This window comes from Chiloscyllium punctatum, chromosome 11 (genome assembly GCF_047496795.1).
Source record: "Chiloscyllium punctatum isolate Juve2018m chromosome 11, sChiPun1.3, whole genome shotgun sequence".
In the NCBI taxonomy this organism is placed as follows: domain Eukaryota; kingdom Metazoa; phylum Chordata; class Chondrichthyes; order Orectolobiformes; family Hemiscylliidae; genus Chiloscyllium; species Chiloscyllium punctatum.
The window spans coordinates 82593543-82612671 of record NC_092749.1 but is presented as its reverse complement, the minus strand read 5'-3'; the positions used below and the strand labels follow the sequence as shown (position 1 = coordinate 82612671).

Genomic DNA, 19129 nt, shown 5'->3' with positions numbered 1-19129 from the left:
TACCAAGAATCTTTCCACTGACCCAGAACTCTGCCTTCCTTTTATTCTTCCCAAAGTGCATCACCTCACATTTAGCTGCACTGAACTCTATTTTCCACCTCTCAGCCCAATTCTGCAGTTTATCCAAGTCCCCCTGCAACCTGTAACATTCTTCCAAACTGTCCACTACTCCACCGACTTTAGTGTCATCTGCAAATTTACTAATCCATCCGCTTATGCCTGTGTCTAAGTCATTTATAAAAATGACAAACAACAGTGGTCCCAAAACAGATCCTTGTGGCACACCGCTAGTAACCAGACTCCAGGCTGAATATTTTCCATCAACCACCACTCACTGCCTTCTTTCAGAATGCCAGTTTCTATTTCTTTTCTTTTTTTTTAACCCCCACACTACTACCTAACTGCGGTAGTGCTTATTTTTTCCCCAGCACCCATGGTGTGTGTGTGCAGGTGTGAGACACAGTGAAAGACACAAGGTGCACGAATCTTTATTCAATTGCCACCACCAGGAAGATATGAAAAACACCCGAGTGGCCAGTGACAAGCAGTGCCCTTCACATCAAAGGGTAATGCTGTATGATCAAACAGTGAAGGGCAGGGATTAAATCAATATAGAGTTGGAGGGGGAAATAATACATTCCAGTCTGAGGCGCCCAACTCTCCGTGAAAAACTCCAGGGTGTTGGTGGACACCGTGTGCTCCTTTTCCAGAGACACCCGGGCTCTAACGTTACCGCGGAAGAGGGGCAGGCAATCGGCCCTAACGACCCTCTCCACGGCCCACTGCCTGGACCTGTTTATGGCCAGTTTGGCCAGGCCCAGGAGCATACCCACGAGGAGGTCTTCAGACCTGCCCTCCCCCTCCATACTTGGTGTCCAAAGATCAGGAGCGTGGGACTGAAGTGCAACCAAAAACAGAGGAGGTAGTTTTTGAGGAAATCAAAAAAAAGAGTGCAAGCACCCACACCTGATGGTCCACGGACTCCACAGCGCCACAGAACAAGCAGTTAGGTTGGGAGTCCATGAACCACCGCAATCTGCAGTTGCAGGGGACCGCTGCGTGCAGCACCCTCCACCCCAGATCCCCGAGAGAAAGGGGGAGGACACCCTTATAGAGAGCCCTTCACTGGGGATCCCCACCGCCCGGTGGCAAATGGGCATGTCAAGGGGTATCCGGGCGGTAGACGAGGGAGAAGAGGTGGACGATGTGCAGCAGCAGTTGATACAGGGCCCACCGTTTTATGTCCTTAAAAGGGGACAAAACAAATTCCAGAGGTGGCTCAGGTTGTGGGGCACAGGTTCCCAGGGGAAATACGGGACCTTGGGGCCAATGTGAAATCCCGTCCGGGCAGGGGTGAGCGCAGATGGGATTCCACCGCATACCTGAGCATCCTCCAACTGGTGCATAACGTCAGGTCTAAGCACCGCGGTTTTAAGGCGTCGGATGGCAGAGGCCACGTACTGGACGTCTACCCTGCTCGCTATGAGAAAGCCAGTTTCTAATCCAAACTGCTAAATCACCCTCAATTCCATGCCTCTGCATTTTCTTGAACAGCCTACCAGGTGGAACCTTATCAAAGGCTTTACTGAAGTCCATGTACACCATGTCAACTGCCCTGCCCTCACATGCTTGGTCACCTTCTCAAAAAACTCAAGGTTTGTGAGACATGACCTACCCTTGACGAAACCATGTTGACTATCGGAAATCAAACTGTTGCTTGTAGTTGATTATAAATCTTATTTCTTATAGTCCTTTCCAAAACCTTTCCTAAAACAGAAGGTTCAGCAACTTCTGTTTTTATTTCTGATTTACAGCATCCACCGTTCTTTCAGTTTTTAATAAATTTGTTAAACATGCTTTTCCTTTCCTAAAACCACATTGGCTGTCCAATCTAGCATATTTTTCCAAGCGTATTACTCTGTCTTCTTCAACAATAGATTCCAACATTTTGACTGGTGTCAAATAATCTGTGAAATTATATAACCATTCAATATTACACTGATACCAGCTGCAATAGACATGACACTACATATAACAACGGCACTGTGATATGATACAATAACCAGGAAATTATACAATGGTTACATCGTAGATTGCACGAACATAGGAAAGATGGTGAATATACATTCGCCTGTATTACTTAGAAAATGACAAGTTATCAATTATTCTTGAATAAGATAATTCAGATTTACCTTTGGTTTTCGCTCAGTATGGAAGAGAATATTGGGCAAAAGTGAGTCAGGTCCAAGTGAACAATAGAAAGTCACGACTCCAGCAAGGAATGACCAGAACATCATAAGAATGTGTAGATACCTTTAGGTAAAACAGAGTGATATCACAGTAATCGCTTGCATTCAAACCATACTAGGTTTATGTATGCATAGCTTCTAATTAATTACAGAATTTAAAAATGGCTTTAAGACTTGTATTTAAGACTTAGAAGTTCTGCTATAAACAAAAACACTCAAAGCACACACTACACAGAGTTCACCATTCTGACCATACCTGACATTCCCACCCAGATATGTACATTCCAATTTTAAGGCATGGTCTATTTGCAGTCCATGGATTGTAGCAGTTCAAGAAGAAAGCCCACCACCACTTTCTCAACACAACAGGGAATGGGCAATAAATGCTGGTCAGCCAGTGATGCCCTTGTCTCACAAATGAATTAAAAACACATTGGTGAAGCAGTACTGCAACGGACAGCTGGAACTGACAACTGGAAACAGCAGATTCAAACCACTACAAATGCCGGAGGAAAGATCACAGAAGCGCTTCACAGGAGGCTCCCAAGCACTGAGGATGTCACCTAGACAGGGGACAAAATGTCTGCAAAACAAATTCCCAGCTCGGCGAACACAACCACAACAACGAGCACCGGAGCTACAAATCTTCTCTCAGATTTTCAAACCACTGTGCTTACCACTTCTCACCCTTTTCTCTCACCTCATCGCTCTGCCTCAACCTCTACCACTTCCCCATCTTCTTCTCATCCCTCTTATCTACTCTCCCTCTTCCTTGTACCCTTCCATCCCTAAACCATAATGACCCATAAACTTTCCCCATATCCCTCTTCCTACCCACATCCATTTCTCCCACCTCGATCCATTCACCTCTCAAACAAGATCCCAACCCAATGCCTAACCAGCTCATATCCAACAACCCCATCTCCTGACCTCAGTCTATCTACAACCTCATTTCATTACCTATGCGGTTACCAACTCATATCCAAGCATTCCAAATTTTTTTTCCAGTGACCGTGAAATTATATAATTATTCAATATTACACTGATACCAACTGTGATATACAGCCGCTACATATAAAACAATAATATTGTGATACAAAACAGTTCAGCTATAAATGCGTCTTTCTTTAAGGCAAATTGGCTGTAATGCCATGAGGTGAATAGAGAAAGCGGTTTGTAAAGTGCAAACTTTTACAATGCGTGTTGGGTATAATGTAATTGCATCGCCGACACTAAGTGTTAGTTGCATTGCGTGGGTCATGCAGGAACGCAACTATCGCATTCCAGAAGAACTGACTGTAACTGGGAAATAATACAACGGGTTCATTGTGGATTACACAAAAACAGGAAACAGTAAATATATTTTGGATGTGGGTTTGCTCACTGAGCTGCAAGGTTCATTTTCAGATGCTTTGTCACTATGCTAGGTAACATCTTCAGGTAACATCTGTAGTGAATATATATTTACCTATATTACTTACATCCTAAATGCTATTGCATCCCCAAAGCACATCCCATCAGTTACCATATCTCCACATATCCCATTCTGTTATCCCAATCCCACACCACAACCTATTCCCTAATCTAACTCTCCCATCATCCAAATCAATTTCCACCCATTTCACATACCCCTCATATCGACTTGCTCCATCCTCTCAACCCATCCCCACTTCCCATCACCTAAATCCATGAAGATTTCACTAGCAGAGTTGACAAGGGGGAGCCAGTTTGTGTGGTATATTTGGACTTTCAGAAAGCATTTGACAAAGTCCCATCTAAGAGATTATTGTGCAAGATTAAAGCAAATGGGACTGCAGGAAGTGTACTGAGATGGACAGAAAACTGATTGGTAGAGAGGAAACAAGTAGTAGGAATTAATGAATCCTTTTCAAATTGGCATGCAGTAACTAGTTGAGTGCCACAGGGATCGGTGCTATGACCCCAGCTATTCATAATATATATTAATGATTTGGATGAGGGAACAAAGTGCAATTAAAGACTGCAGATGATGCCAAGTTGGGTGTGATGGTGAACTGTGACAAGGATGCAGAGGTCCTTCAGCATGGTCTGGTCAGATTGGGTGAATGGACAAATCAATGCAGATGTGGTATAATTTGGATAAATACGAGGTTATCCACTTTGGAAGCAAAAACAAGGAGGCAGATTACTACCTGAAAGGCTATAAATTGGGAGAGGGGAATGTGCAGCGGGACCTGGGTGTTCTTGTGCACCAGTCGCTGAAGATAGGCATGCAGGTGCATCAAGCAGTAAAGGAGGCAAAATATTATTGTGAGAGGTTTCGAGTACAGGAGCGGAGATATGTTGTTGCAGTTATACAGAGGCCACACCTAGCATACTGTCTGCAACTTTGGTCTCCTTTTCTGAAGAAGGATGCTCTCACTCTCGAGGGAGTGCAGCGAAGGTTTACGTATGAGGAGAGAGTGACGAAGTTAGGACTTTTCACTGGAGTTCAGACAAATGAGGGGGGGAATCCCAAATAGACTTATAAAATTCTAACAAGACTAGACAGGATAGATGCAGTGAGGATGTTCTTGATGGTGAGTGTGTCCAGAACTAGGGATCACAGTCTGAGAATTTGGAGTGGACCATTTAGAACAGAGAAGAGGAGGTATTTCTTCACCCAAACAGTGGTGAGCCTATGGGATTCATACCACAGGAAGTAGTTGATGCCAAAACATTGACTGTATTCAAGAGGGAGCTAGACTTAGCACTTGAGCAAATAGGATCAAAGGTTATGGGAAGAAAGCAGGATTAGGTTATTGAGCTGGACAATCGGCCATGATCACGATGCATGGCCTATTCCTGCTCCTATCTTTGTTTCTATGTTCCTGTTCCCCCTGCCATAGGGCTCTTTGCCCCCAGCCCAACTAACAGCCATTTCCTGCTCTCTTCGTCTCACTACACATGCCCCTGCCTACTCTCCACTTCACCCATTCCCCTTCCTGGGGACCATCTTCATGCAGCTTCAGCATTCTTCTACAGCCTCCCCCACCCAGGCCCCCCTACTTCCCCAGTCTCGGTGCCCCTATTTCCCCACCAATCTGATCCCCCTCATCCCTCACTGCCTCAGTCCCCCAACCTCCAGCACCAGCCCAGCTGCGGTCCCCTTCCTCCCCTAGTTCTGGTCCTTATGTGCCACCCCAACCCTATCCCAGTTGCCAACTCCACCCCCCCACCCCACCACAACCCAGTACACCACCTCTCGTCCACTACCCCCTCCTCCCCCACCGGTTCGGGTACCACACCTCCCCCACCTTGGCCCAGGACCTCCTCATAAGCCAGTCCCTATGCCCCTCTCCGAGGTACCATCTAGCTCACCTGCCAGCCCAGACCCAGTATGCCTCCCCCTCAGATCTCCCTCCCCCTCCTCCTCCTCCTCCCCAGGCAACACTCCCCCTCTCTCCCCAACACACCACCCCCATTCCCTATGGGTCCAGTCCACCCTGCCTCACCCTGCCCTTCACCCACCCAGCTCCCAAAAACAACCACCCCCGTCAGCCCAGTCCCAGTCTTCCCATTAGCCCTGCCCAGTCAGCCTGATCCTGGTCAGCCTCTTTGCCCTCCGCTGCCACTGGCCCGGTCATCCCCCTGACCCTGCCCAGCTTGCCTGATCGTTCCCCTGGCCCGGTCCCAGTCTTCCTCATCTTATCTCCCTTCACTCCTCCAGTTCATTTACCCTCCACATCCGACCTTCCCTCTCCATTCTCTGGTTCCCTTCCTTCTGCTCCCCCCATCATCATCCATGGGTCCCTTTACTCAATTTCCCCTTAATCCTTTAATCACTCATCTGAACCCTGTCCCCTTGGTCTTGTCCCCACTGGTCAACTTCCCTGTTTCCACACCTCCCCTGTGCTCTCCATTCCTGTCACCCCCCCCCCACCGATATTTGCCTGCCCTGACCCCACCCCATCCGACTCATATCACCCCTACAGTGTGGAAACAATCCACACCAGTCCTCCGAAGAGTAAGCCACCCAGATTCATTCCCTTACTCTATTTTCCTCGATTTACCCCTGCCTAATGCACATAACCTACACATCCCTGAACACTATGGGCAATTTAGCATGGCCAATTCACCTGACTTGCATATCTTTGGATTGTGGGAGGAAACGGGAACTCCTGGAGGAAACCCACGCAGACATGGGCAGGGCCCTGGAGCTGTGAGGCAGCAATGCTAAATGAGATATTAAAGGGTTAATTAGCTCTGTTGACCTGAAGGAAATGGGATGTCCTGAGGGTAGAGTGGAACATCTCTGTCTTACAGGGAGACTGTAAGGAATTTCCATTCCCATCCCTTGTCGTTCAGAGCCATTTGTATGGACATTTGCTAGTTATTCAGAGTAAAAGAATTTACATTATCATCACCTACTCAGAATCAATAACAATACTGCAATTAAAATTCTGACCATATCCTTCAGTTAAAAAAACAGATTCACAACAGATCCAGTCATCTAGGAATGATTTACATTACATTGTTTCTGGAAATGATGTGATCACTACATTGTGTCTTAAGTGGCATGTGACTGTGGGGGAATGGCTGGGTCGTCTTGTGGGCATTACTGACTGTAATGGGAAACTCTTGTACTGTATAAAGGAAGGACTGTTTCTTTTATTCAGAAAAATCTTTGACACGGCTCAGAAAGCCCTGCAAAGTGTATTAAGGGTTCCTCTTCAGGGCTCATGCCCGAAACGTCGATTCTCCTGCTCCTTGGATGCTGCCTGACCTGCTGCGCTTTTCCAGCAACACATTTTCAGCTCTGCTTCAGTCGATCCATCGTCTCAGCCTGCTCCTGCCCCACCCAACTTACTTCTGCATACATCGACACTGTCCTGTTCCCTTTGGTCCAGGAACTCCCCAGATACATTTGGGACACCACCTACACCCTCCACCTCCTCCATGACTTTCCCCAGCCCCCCAAACCTCATCTTCACCATGGATATCCAGTCCCTGTACACATCCATCCACCATGACAAAGGCCTCCAAGCCCTCCGTTTCTTCCTCTCTCACAAACCCAACCAGTACCCTTCCACTGACACACTCATTTGATTGGCTGAAGTGGCCCTCACCCCTAACAATTTCTCATTCAAATCCTCCCACTTCCTTCAGGCCATGGGTACCCGCATGGGCCCCAGCTATGTTTGCCTCTTCGCCAGGTACATGGAACAGTCCACCGTCCACAGCTCTGCAGGCACCATTCCCCACCTTTTCATCCACTACATCAGTGACTATCGGCGCCACCTCATGCTCCCACAAGGAGGTTGAACAGTTCATTTTCACAAACACCTTCTACCCAAACCTCAAGTTCACCTGAACCATCTCGGATACTTCCCTCCCCTGCCTGGACCTCTCTGTCTCCATTTCCAGCAACCGACTTAACATGAACATCTACTACAAACCCACCGACTCCCAGTTACCTGGACTACACGTCCTCCCACCCTGCCTCCTGTCAAAATGCTATCCCTTATTCCTAATTTCTCCACCTCTGCCGTATCTGCTCTCAGGAGGACCAATTCCACCAAAGAACATCCCAGATGACCTCCTTCTTCAACGACCACAATTTCCCCTCCCACATGATCGGCAATGCCTTCCAGCACATCTTCTCCACTTCCCGCACCTCCGACTTGAACCCCACCCCTCCAATCACAACAAGGACAGAACCCATTCCACCCCACCAACCTCCGGATACACCGCATCATCCTCCACCATTTCCGCCACCTACAAATGGACTCCACCACCAGGGATATATTTCCTCACCACCTTTGCGTTACAGAGAGAGCACTCCCTCTGCGACACCCTGGTTAGGTCCATGCTCACAACCAACCCCCCTTCCACTCCAAGCACCTTCCCCTGCCACCGCAAGTAGTACAAAGCCTGCGCCCTCACCTCCATCCAAGGCACCAAAGGATCCTTCCACATCCAACAGAGACTTATCTGTACTTCCACACACATCCACTGTGTCCGTTACTCTTAGCGTAGTCTCCTCTACATTGGGGAGACAGAACGCCAACTTGCAGAACTTTTCAGAGAACATCTCTGAGACACATGCACTCAACAACCCCATCACTGTGGCCAAACACTTCAACTCTCCCTCACACTCTATCAAGGACATGCAAGTGCTAGGCCTCCTTCCCAAACTCTAGCCACCCGACACCTCAAGGAAGAATGCCACATCTTCCACCTTGGGACCCTCCATCCACACAGGATGAATGTGGATTTCACCAGTTTCCCCTCCCCCCACCTTAACCCTGATCCAACCTTCCAACTTGAGACCGTCCTCTTACTGTTATAGTCATAGTTAAAGAGATGTCCATCTGCCTTCCCATCTATCTGCTCCATCCTCGTTTCTATCACTTTTCACCCCCATCTTCATCTACCTATCGCAGTCCCAGCTACCTTCACTCCCCCAGCCCAACCCCCCCCAACCATCGGGCCACTCCCTCCTTCTTGATGAAGGGCTTATGGTCGAAATGGCCATTCTCCTGCTCCTCGGATGCTGCCTGACCAGATGTGCTTTTCCAGCAACACACTCTCAACTCTAATCTCCAGCATCTGCAGTCCTCACTTTCCCCTAGAACACAGCATACCCATACATCTGCTTTACTTGTCCTTCCAGATAGTGGTGGATGTGAATTTGGAAGGTGCTGTCCAAAGCGCCTTGACGAGTTACTGCGATGCATCTTATGGACGGTACACCGAGCGCTGGTGGTGGTGGTGGCATTTCTACTCTTCCCTCCTACCTTTTTGTTGCCCGTCCCTCACCTTCTCCCTCGGTGACAGAAGTTCTCTACCTTTCTCTGTCACCACCCATGGCTGACATCGTCAGACTACCCTCCCTCTAATCCACTCAGCACTCTGGGTTTTTTGTTTACCTGTTAAACAGCAGGGTGGAAAGAGTGAGCAGCAACATAATGAAGCAGAAGACCGGATACTGGCGTCCAATATCCCGGAACAGGTGAAACCTGAGTCTCAAGCCCAGATTCTGAACCGCCCGCCGAATTGACAACATATTGACTTCCGCCAAGGCCTGGGCTTACCAGCGCCGCGGCATTGCTCTTCCTCTCTCACCGTTCACGGCACAGAAATAGAAGCAACGCCTCCTTCCCTGGTCAGGCCTACACACAAGCCTGTTTCTGTCTCAGCCTCGCTGTCGTGGACCCATCAATCACCTCCACGCTCCAAATTCTCGACCCCGCCCACAGCCGCACGACCAGCTTCTTCTCCCGTGACCACAGATCCCGCCCTCAGCCTCAAGCACCGCCTCCATCCCGTGAGGACAGGCCCCGCCCTCAGCCTCAAGCACCGCCTCCATCCCGTGAGGACAGGCCCCGCCCTCAGCCTCAAGCACCGCCTCCATCCCGTGAGGACAGGCCCCGCCCTCAGCCTCAAGCACCGCCTCCATCCCGTGAGGACAGGCCCCGCCCTCAGCCTCAAGCACCGCCTCCATCCCGTGAGGACAGGCCCCGCCCTCAGCCTCAGTACCACCTCCCGCACCCTCAGCTTCTGGACCACCCACTTCCCGTGACGACAGACCCCGCCCCCAGCCATAAGCACCGCCTCCTTCGCGTAATGATTGGCTGTCGTTCGCCCCAGGCCCCTCCTCCTCAGCGTAACACGGAGGTATTGGTTTTGATTGGAGTGGACAAAGCTAAAAATCAGCCTCCTGTAAAGTGCTTCCCAGGAGGCTCCCAAGGACTGAGGATGTCACCTAGACAGGGGACGAAACGTCTGCAACACAAATTCCCAGCTCGGCGAACAGAACCACAACAACAAGCACCCAAGCTACAAATCTTCTCACAAACTTTGAACACCAGGTTATCGTCCCACAGGTTTATTCAGAAGCAATACCTTTCGGAGCACAGCTCCTTCTTCAGGTGGTTGTGGAGTAGGACTATAAGACACAGAATTTATAGCAAAAGATTACAGTATCATGCAACTGACGTGATATATTTAACAAATCTCGATTGTATATCAGTTCAGTTGCATGACACTGTAATCTTTTGTTATAGGTTCTGTATTATGGTCCTACTCCACAATCACCTGCAGAAGGAGCGGTGCTTCAAAAGCTAGTGCTTCCAAATAAACCTGTTGGACTATAACCTGGGGTTAGGTGGGTACTGCAGATGCTGGAGATTAGAATCAAGATTAGAGTGGTGCTGGAAAAGCATAGCAGGTCAGGCAGCATCTGAGGAGCTGGAAAATCGAAGGGCTTTTGCCAAAAGTCAATTTTCCTACTCCTCGGATGCTACCTGATCCGCTGTGCATTTCCAGCACAACTCCAATCTTGACTATAATCTGGTGTTGTGTGATTTTTTAACATTGTTCTCCCCATAATGATCCGTCCACCCTCAGCCTCAATACTGACTCGTCACCTTGCTGTCATGGGCCCATTAATCGTGAGATCCTGGCCTCAGCCTCAGGTCTCATCTCTCCTTCCGGAGACTCCTCTATCTACTCAGTTACGGTGGTGGAGTTTGCAATGTTGGCAGGAGATGGATTAAGTATAATAGCAGGAGGTGATCTTGAATCGGAAGATATAAAATCCATATAAGTTGTAGGTAATGAATAAGGGTAGAACACTGGTTGAACTAGTTTTTAGACCCCCTGACAGCTACTGAATTGAAGAATAGTATGATGACTCACACGAATGCTACAAATACACAGCATAACATCCTAATTGCAACAGATGATTTACAGCATGGCCAGACAAGTAGAATAATCTTCGTGGGACTGAGCAGGTTATTGCTAATTAAGTGCTAACTCATAGTACTGTTGATGAAAACTTCAAAATCACAGGACACCACGTTATGGTCCAACAGATTTATTTGAAAGTAAATAAACTCATTGGACAATAGACTGATGTTGTGTAATTTTTAACTTTGTCCATCCCGGTCCAACAGCAGCACTTCCACAAGTAAGCTTCATTTACTGATTACTGAGTTTAGAATGATGGGGCCTAATTGGCCGAGTTGAATCTCTCCTGCTTTTTATGAATAGGGCAACTATATAGTGTTGCAGCTATATAGGAACTGCTTATCTAGGGATGTGGCAATTTCCAGAGTACATCTTTTCAGTACAATTGCCAGAACGTTGCCATGACCTATACTGCTTGCAGTGTCCAATGTCTCTAGCTACTTCTTGATATTACATGGAGTGAAAAGACTGACATCTATGATGCTGGGGATGACTGGAAGAAACAAAGACGGATTTAACACAGCACGTCTGGTTGAGGTTTGTTACAAATGCTTCAGCTTTCTCTCTTGCTGGGCTCCCACATTATTGAGGGAGGGGGATATTTATGGAGCTTCCTCCTCCACAAATTGTCCACTGCTATTCATGACTACATGTAGCAAGACTACAAAGGTATGATTTGATCCACTGGCTGTCAAATCACTTTGTCCAATTATCACTTGCAACTCATGCCTTTTGTAACACAAATATTTCAGTTTTAAGACCTCCCCAAGTTGACATCTGGTGCACCTTCCTGCCACTCTTGCAATCTTCAATGTATCATAGTTGATTCTCCTGGCTTGGTAGAATAATTATAATATGGGGAATATGCCAGACCACAAGGATACAAATTGTTTTGTACAATGCTGCTCCTGCTGAAAGCCTACAGTGCCTCATGAACACCCAGAATTGCACCAACCGATATTAGAAGTCTGTCCCATTTAGTAGAGACTGTGCCGCACCGTATGACAAAGGGCATTTACAATATAACTGGACTTCATATCCAAACGAACGGGGAGATGATCATTCCTACTGCACGAGTGATGCATCTTTGACAGGCCAAGTAGTAAGGATAAAGTCAAGCATGAGAATCAGAGAAAAAACAGCCCAACAGCTGTGCCCTTATACACCCAACTAACTCAATCAATAATGCTACTGCAGAACCAGTATTGAGAATGGATGTTGAAGTTATCCCCCCATTCACCCCTCAGAACTTTCTCTCAGTTGGGTGTTCAACCTGGAGGAGTACTGATTTATTAGCCAGAGGTTTTGTTGCAGGGGTTTGACCTGATCCCATGAGACTTTGTGGTGTCAGAGTCAATGTTGAAGCTTCCTAAGGCAACTCCCCTACCACCTCTGCTGCATCTGGGTCTGGTCCTGGCCTACCACTTAGACATTGGTTCTGAGAGTGTAATCATATCAGACTGTTGCTTGACCAAGCCCAACGATGGCACTCACCCTCAGATGTAAGGACATGTTTTGCAGGGTGCAAGAGCCAAGTTGCATACTTATTGGGAAGACCTTAAGTGGCTTGCTAGGTGATTCAGACAGAAGTGAGTCAACTGCATTGCTAGTAGTCTAGATTCACATATAAGATCAACTGCACGAAGATAATAATTCTCCTCACATAAAGGACATTAATGGTTTTTATGTAGTCATTATTAGTACTTCTTAATTTCACATTTTTATTGAATTCCAATCTCTGCTGTGGTAGGATTCAAAACTGGCTTAATCGTTCAGTGATAATACCACTACACCATCACTCTCCGAATTGCTTTCTCCATTCTGATTCTATAAAGCCTTATCTACCCTGTATTTGGAAGTGTGCTAGTATTGTTAGATATTTCCACCACCACCCCCCCCCATCTAAGTGTGAAATAACCCATACTTCTGCTTTAACTTAGTTGCAGTGCTACAAAAGGAAAAACACTTCCACAGTATTAAAAACTAAATGCTTATAGACAAGTAGGGAAATTTGTTGTAAAACTTGCAATCTGTCCATTACCAGCGTATTTACAAAGCTAGTCAGTTCCTTTTCTGGTGCATGATTATCCCAAGCAGTTGATAGTGGAGGCTTCAACTACGATACCATTCATTGTCAAGAGAGGCAGGTTAGGTAGTAAGTGTGGAAAAAAGAATTTACATTTTTAGTTGAAACCATTCACCAGATTGATCATGGAACTAGTAATATATTTGTGACAGGTAGGGAAGAAGTCAAGTAGCCTTTTCCCTAGCGATTCTCACCACCTCTACAGGTCTAGTGAAATTCTTAAGGACTCAAGTAGCTTTATAGGACTCCTCTTTGGATCTAATTCGATCCTTAATTTCTTCTGTTAGCCAAATCAGACCTCTCTCCTCTTGTATTCTATAACCTGAAAGGAACATTTAACTCTTGAAAGGCATGTATTTGTTCAATATTAACCATTGCCTGTCTGTTGACATGCCTATTACTGATATTATCCAGTTTATCACTGCCAAACTTACCCACCACACCTTCCTGGTTTTCTTTCGTTTAGTCCAAAGAGACAGTTTGCATTTATAATCAGCAGATAGGAGGGAAACATGGGTGCACAATTTCTCTGAAAATTCAGCAATACACTTATGACACGAGTTTTGGTAAATACTAAATTGGTTGAGACGAAAATCTGGAGATGCTGGAATCCAAGGTAGACCAGCAGGGAGCTGGAAGAGTAAAAGCAAGCCGGGCAGCATCAGGTGGAGAAGTCAACATTTTGCACGTAATCTCTTCCAGTACTAGTATTTCAGTTACTGAAAAACAACATTTCTGGCTTTTGCCCATTCACTTCCTCTCCTTTCACTATCCAAGGCCCCAGCCCAGATCAAAACAACAATTTACCTGCACTTTATTCAATCTTGTCTACCACATTTGCTGATTTCTTCTACACCGGGTGACCGCTTTGCAGAACACCTTTTTCTGCAAAAATGACTAAGTTTCCTGGAGCTAGTTTTTTTTAATATATTAAATTCAACACACCCCCTTTTGTCTGTGCATTTATTTAGATAACTACAATCAATACTCTTGAATGCCTCAATTTGACCTGCTGCCATCATACTTTCTAGCAGCACAATGCAGACCCAAATTTTCCTGCAATATACCTAGATTCTAGATGCACAGCTCAGATCATAACATTAGGTTCACTGATGACAACTGTAATGGCTGTCTTTAGCAGGACTGACAAGTCAGCATACAGGGAGGTACAGCAGCTAACAGATGGTGTAGAGCCAACAACCTGTCTGAACGTGGACAAAAGATGGTTGTCGATTTCAGGAGGGTATGGAGCAACCACTCTCCGCTGAACATTGATGGCTCCTGTGAAGATCATGAAGAGCACCAAATTTCTTGGCATGCACCTGGTCCCTCAACACCAGCTCCACAGCCAAGCAAGCCCAGCAGTGTCTACTTTCTGATAAGGTCGAGGAAAGCCCAACTCCCACTCCCATCCTCACAGCATTCTACAGGGGGTCCATTGACAGTACCAAGAGTACCCACAGCTGTGCAACAGATAGTGAGGACAGCTGACGATCTTCAGGGTCTCTCTTCCCTCCATTGCAGACATTTAAACCACACACTGTATCAGAAAGGTTATGAGAATCGTGAAAGACCTCACACTGCCCTCAATCAAACTCTTTTCTCTCATGCCATCTGGCAGACAATACCAAAGCATTTGGTCTGCCATGGCCATAGTGTGCAACAGTTTCTTCATTCACCCATGCCATCAGGCTCCTCAAAACTGGAACCAGCTGAAACTCTTTGCACAACTTCAAAGTGCTGCTTGAACAATGTTTTAATTACATTAATTGGTACAACACTGTGCTGTCTTGACATGTCAGGAATTACTGTGCTGTCTTGCAAGTTTTACACTTCTGCACTTTAAGCCACCCTGTGTATGAAAGTGTAGTTTGTTTTGTCCATGTAGCACCTTAGTCCTAGAGGAACACTGTCTAATTCTTACTGTAGCAGGTGTATATGATAGAAATGAGAAATAAAACTACTCTTGACGCTTGAGATTTCACATTACTTTAATATCTAAATGTTGATCATTCTCTGTATTAAATATACAGAATGTTTGAGCCTTACAAGCACTTAGGAGCAAACAAAAAGATTCATAACTCTGAAAAAAGAACCTTCCTCAATCTAGCTCTTATTCAGAGTTTCTGGTTCTAGATCCTCCCAGCCAAAGGGGACCATCTTAAATAAATGTAGAATACTGCGAATGCTGGAAATCAAACGTTTTTTTTTAATTCTGGAGAAGCTCAGCAGTTCTGGCAACATCTGTGGAGGCAGAAACAGTTTTCAAAATTAAGTCCAACATGACATCCTCAGAAACATCTTTCCTCCACCTACTGTTGATTTCTAATTTTTTTTATATACTTCAATATCACCTCATTGAGCCTGTATTCTTGAGTTTAAAAACAATCAATCACTTATCTTCATAGTACAGTACCACCATCCCAGGAATCAGTCTGGCAAATTTTGCTGACACTTACTGTCACAAAACTGCAAACAAAATGGGTCCTCAACAAAATTTTATGATTCAAAGTGAGAATCCATGTGGGCAGAGCCAGTCACTAAAAGCAGGAGGGGGAAGGTGAAATAGCTTCAGAACAAGAAACATACATGCTCTTACGGCAAAGTGGTTGTGTTCCCACATCTGAGTTGGGAAGTCCAAATTCAAGCCTCACCTGCTTCAGGGGGTACATAACATCTCTAAACAGGTTGATTACAAACAATGTGAGGGTGAGGCAACAGCAGACATGATGGACCCAGCCAGTTAAAACATTGGGGTGGAGATCCAGGTCTAGAGGTTGAAACATGACATCAGGAATTTAAAACGTGGCATCAATAAGAAGAGGATCTGATTGGCCATTTGCAAAACTTTTAGCCTGCTGTATCTTTGTGGCCAAAAGGATGCACCACATTAATGCAGTCCCTATAATGGCAGCAAAGATCAATTCACAAGCCAGCAGTACTATACAGATTTTGCTCTGCCAAGACCATACAGTATTCGGTGTACATCAGCCATGAACACAGGCATTTTCCACAGCCTCAATAAAATTTAGGATCTGAAACATCAAGACCCCCAGACAACCCTACTAGGATCAGACAATTACCACTATTTCCCTTAATGCTGCCTTGTTCTCTAGAATTAATCACATCTTCCCTCAGTCCCAATATTTAGCCAGGTACCAACTCAAAATACTGGTTACTGCACAGGTCATATGACAACCATCCCAAAGATATAGCTCCCATTTTGCCCAGGCAGTGTCTTATGAATCAAATGCACTTCTTTCAGCCACCTTGTCAATACTCATATCTTACTGACACTACTCCAATTTGCTCATGGCTCAGGTAATAATCCAGAACCAAGGGGGCATAGCTTTAAATTAAGGGGGGGGGTAGATATAGGACTGATGTTAGGGGTAGGTTCTTCACTCAGCGAGTCCTAAGTTCATGGAATGCCCTGCCAGTAGCAGTGGTGGGCTCTCCCTCTTTATGGGTATTTAAGCGGGCATTGGATAGGTATATGGAGGATAGTGGGTTAGTGTAGGTTAGGTGGGCTTTGATCGGCGCAACATCGAGGGCCGAAGGGCCTGTACTACGCTGTATTCTTCTATGTTCTAACCTTTTTTAAAAACATTTAGCTCTTTGTTGATAATACCCTTGAAGCTGAACCTCTTTCCACTATCACAGGTATTAATGTGGAGCAACAACTGGATCCTTCCCTCTCCAACTGAAATTTCCATTTTAGCTCATGTCAAATGCATGCCCAATGTCAGGATTTAGGACAAACATTACAGTTACAAAGAACTGCTTCCATTTGCCTTGAGTATATTGTCCACTACATTGCTATCAACTCTTCTACTCCCTACTAAAATGGCTTCCTGTACTTTGCAATTAAGTCAATTCACATCCTCAATGCAGCCCCTTTTCAGTCACAAGGCTGCAGTAATCTTGAAGTTAGGACAATTCCAACAGCTTTGCTACTTGAATCTCAATTCCTTTACCTGCCTCATTCATTTACAACCTCCTGTCCATGAGCGCTCCCCATCTTTATAGGGTTTAATTACTTCACTGAATCAATTTTAATTATTCCATCATTCTGCCTGTGCTTATATTTTTATTTCAATTAGTATTCTGCTTGCTTTAATTGAAATTACAATTAATAGAAAATACTCACCAGCCAATCTAATAAGCTTTACTGCCAGTAAACATTAAGAAAAGTTTTACAATTACTAAATGATTCCTGTTTTACAATAATAACATTCACCAACCACTTGGCAAAAAAAAAACTTGCCTTTTACTGCTGCAGAAAGCCAGGAAAAGTAGAAATATTTTCCTTCCACCAATCTCCACACTAAATTCCCATGGATACCAAATTTCCATCTAGACACTTATCTCTCAGTTGAGTGTATGGTCTAAATATTCACAGGGACTCAACTTAATGGTCACCCCAGATTTGGTATCTGTAAAAAAAACTGAGGTATGAAGGTACCATTTTATCATGAACCATTCATTCCCAATTGAGAGGCGTTGATGACATCAAATTACTTTTACTTTGAACAACAATAATCACAGCTGTGGTGAAATCGCCCTCACAACTTAGGTCACACACATGGTTGATTTTTCTTTGGAAAATTCAACCCTATAGAATCAGTGAGAACACGCACCCCACCATTCCCCCATTACAGACTCAATCACTCATGCATTTGCTATCATTAGGTTTATAAGTGATTTTCAAACTCCATTATTTTTTCAACAGAGAGAATTCTCAGGCTAGCTTCACTCCCAACAACCTTCTTGGAAAAATGAAAACCGACTGTCAGGATCTTTTAAGTAATCAAAGTATACATTATATCTTTAAAACAGATCTTTAGTTTTAGTGAACACTTAGCTGCAGGTATTGTGAAAAATCTCTAAGCTTACTTTCAAAAAAAAGTATTTCCTTTTTTTTGGAGGGATAAGAAAAAGGGAGTTTTTTTTTTCCCCCATAGCTCCTCCAAGTCCTTCCATAAGCCATTTAACACAGCAGTCCTGTTGAGTCCAATCAACTTATGACTGCAGACACTGAATAGCGAAGAACACTAGTAAGGGGTTTATTCCTCTTCCTAGGACAAGCACAAAAAGACAAGCAAGCAATAGCAAGTCCTAGTGAGGGAAAAATTAAATTGCAGAAGGCCAGCAATATAATTAAACAGAACACTCAATGAATCATATAGAGTCACCCAATGCGTAACATCCATCTTAAATGAATGGTTGTATGAATCATCCATAAAGCCATGTTTAATTTTCTGCAATGCAGTATCTGGAGCAGGAATTACTTATTTTAGAGCCATGGTTGTAGTCATTTCTTTGGTGAGTAGCGTGTGAGAAAGAAGAGGGTGAGAAAGAAGAGGAGATTTAAAAAAAAGTCAGCTCCTGAACGAGTACACAAAATATAATGTGTACTGTCTGGTCTCTCAATTGAAAGAAGAAAATTCCAGCAGCCCAGTTCATACCAGTGTGAAGACCAGAAAAGATTAAAGTTCAATCTTAGCACACCTGTTTAGTGAACTGGGATGGTTAAGTTAACCACAGTAACTCGATCAGGTAAAACAGAAGTTGCTAGAGAAACTCAGCATCTGCAAAGACAAAGTTAACCTATCGTCCAGTGACCCTCTTTCAGTGCAGTTCTTTAGGTCACAAGACTTGAAGTGTTTTCTCTCCAGACAGAACTAAACCAGAGTTCCTCCAATATGTTTTTGTTTACTTTTGTTTTTAAAAAGATAATGACTTACAATTCCAATAAACAAATGCACATCACATTTGGCGTAAAAACAACCACAATACCCTATAATTGTATAACCTAAACTGTCGAAGATCACAGAAGAGACAAAACTGCAGATGATGAAATCCAAAAGTAGACAAGCAGGAGGATCGAAGAACACAAAGCCAGGCAGCGGAGAAGTCAACTTTTCACATATAACCCTTCTTCAGGAACCAAAAGTAATGATCACTTGGAGTGGCAATCTAGAGTTAAGAACTACCTAACAAAAAGTACAAATATCAAACTTGCCTTGCATTTTAAAATCATTTTCTAAAGCACAGTGAGGAAGTCAACAATTCTAAGTTG

The 19129-nt window shown here is 44.9% G+C and overlaps 1 protein-coding gene across 5 annotated transcripts in view; it reads right to left on the bottom strand.

Moving 5' to 3' along the window:
• The window catches only part of snx14 (sorting nexin 14), a 209391-nt gene extending 199909 nt beyond the window's left edge, over positions 1-9482 (bottom strand). For 2 of the 5 annotated variants that reach the window (XM_072581136.1, XM_072581137.1), the window contains exons 1-2: positions 9140-9482; positions 2193-2313 (exon numbers count right to left, since the gene is read on the bottom strand). In XM_072581136.1, coding sequence (XP_072437237.1) covers positions 2193-2313; positions 9140-9276 — 258 coding nt within the window. In that variant the 5' untranslated portion in view covers positions 9277-9482. The remainder of the gene's footprint in view (positions 1-2192; positions 2314-9139) is intronic. The other 3 variants (XM_072581138.1, XM_072581139.1, XM_072581140.1) reach the window with 3 other exon arrangements.
• Positions 9483-19129: the final 9647 nt, after the last annotated feature.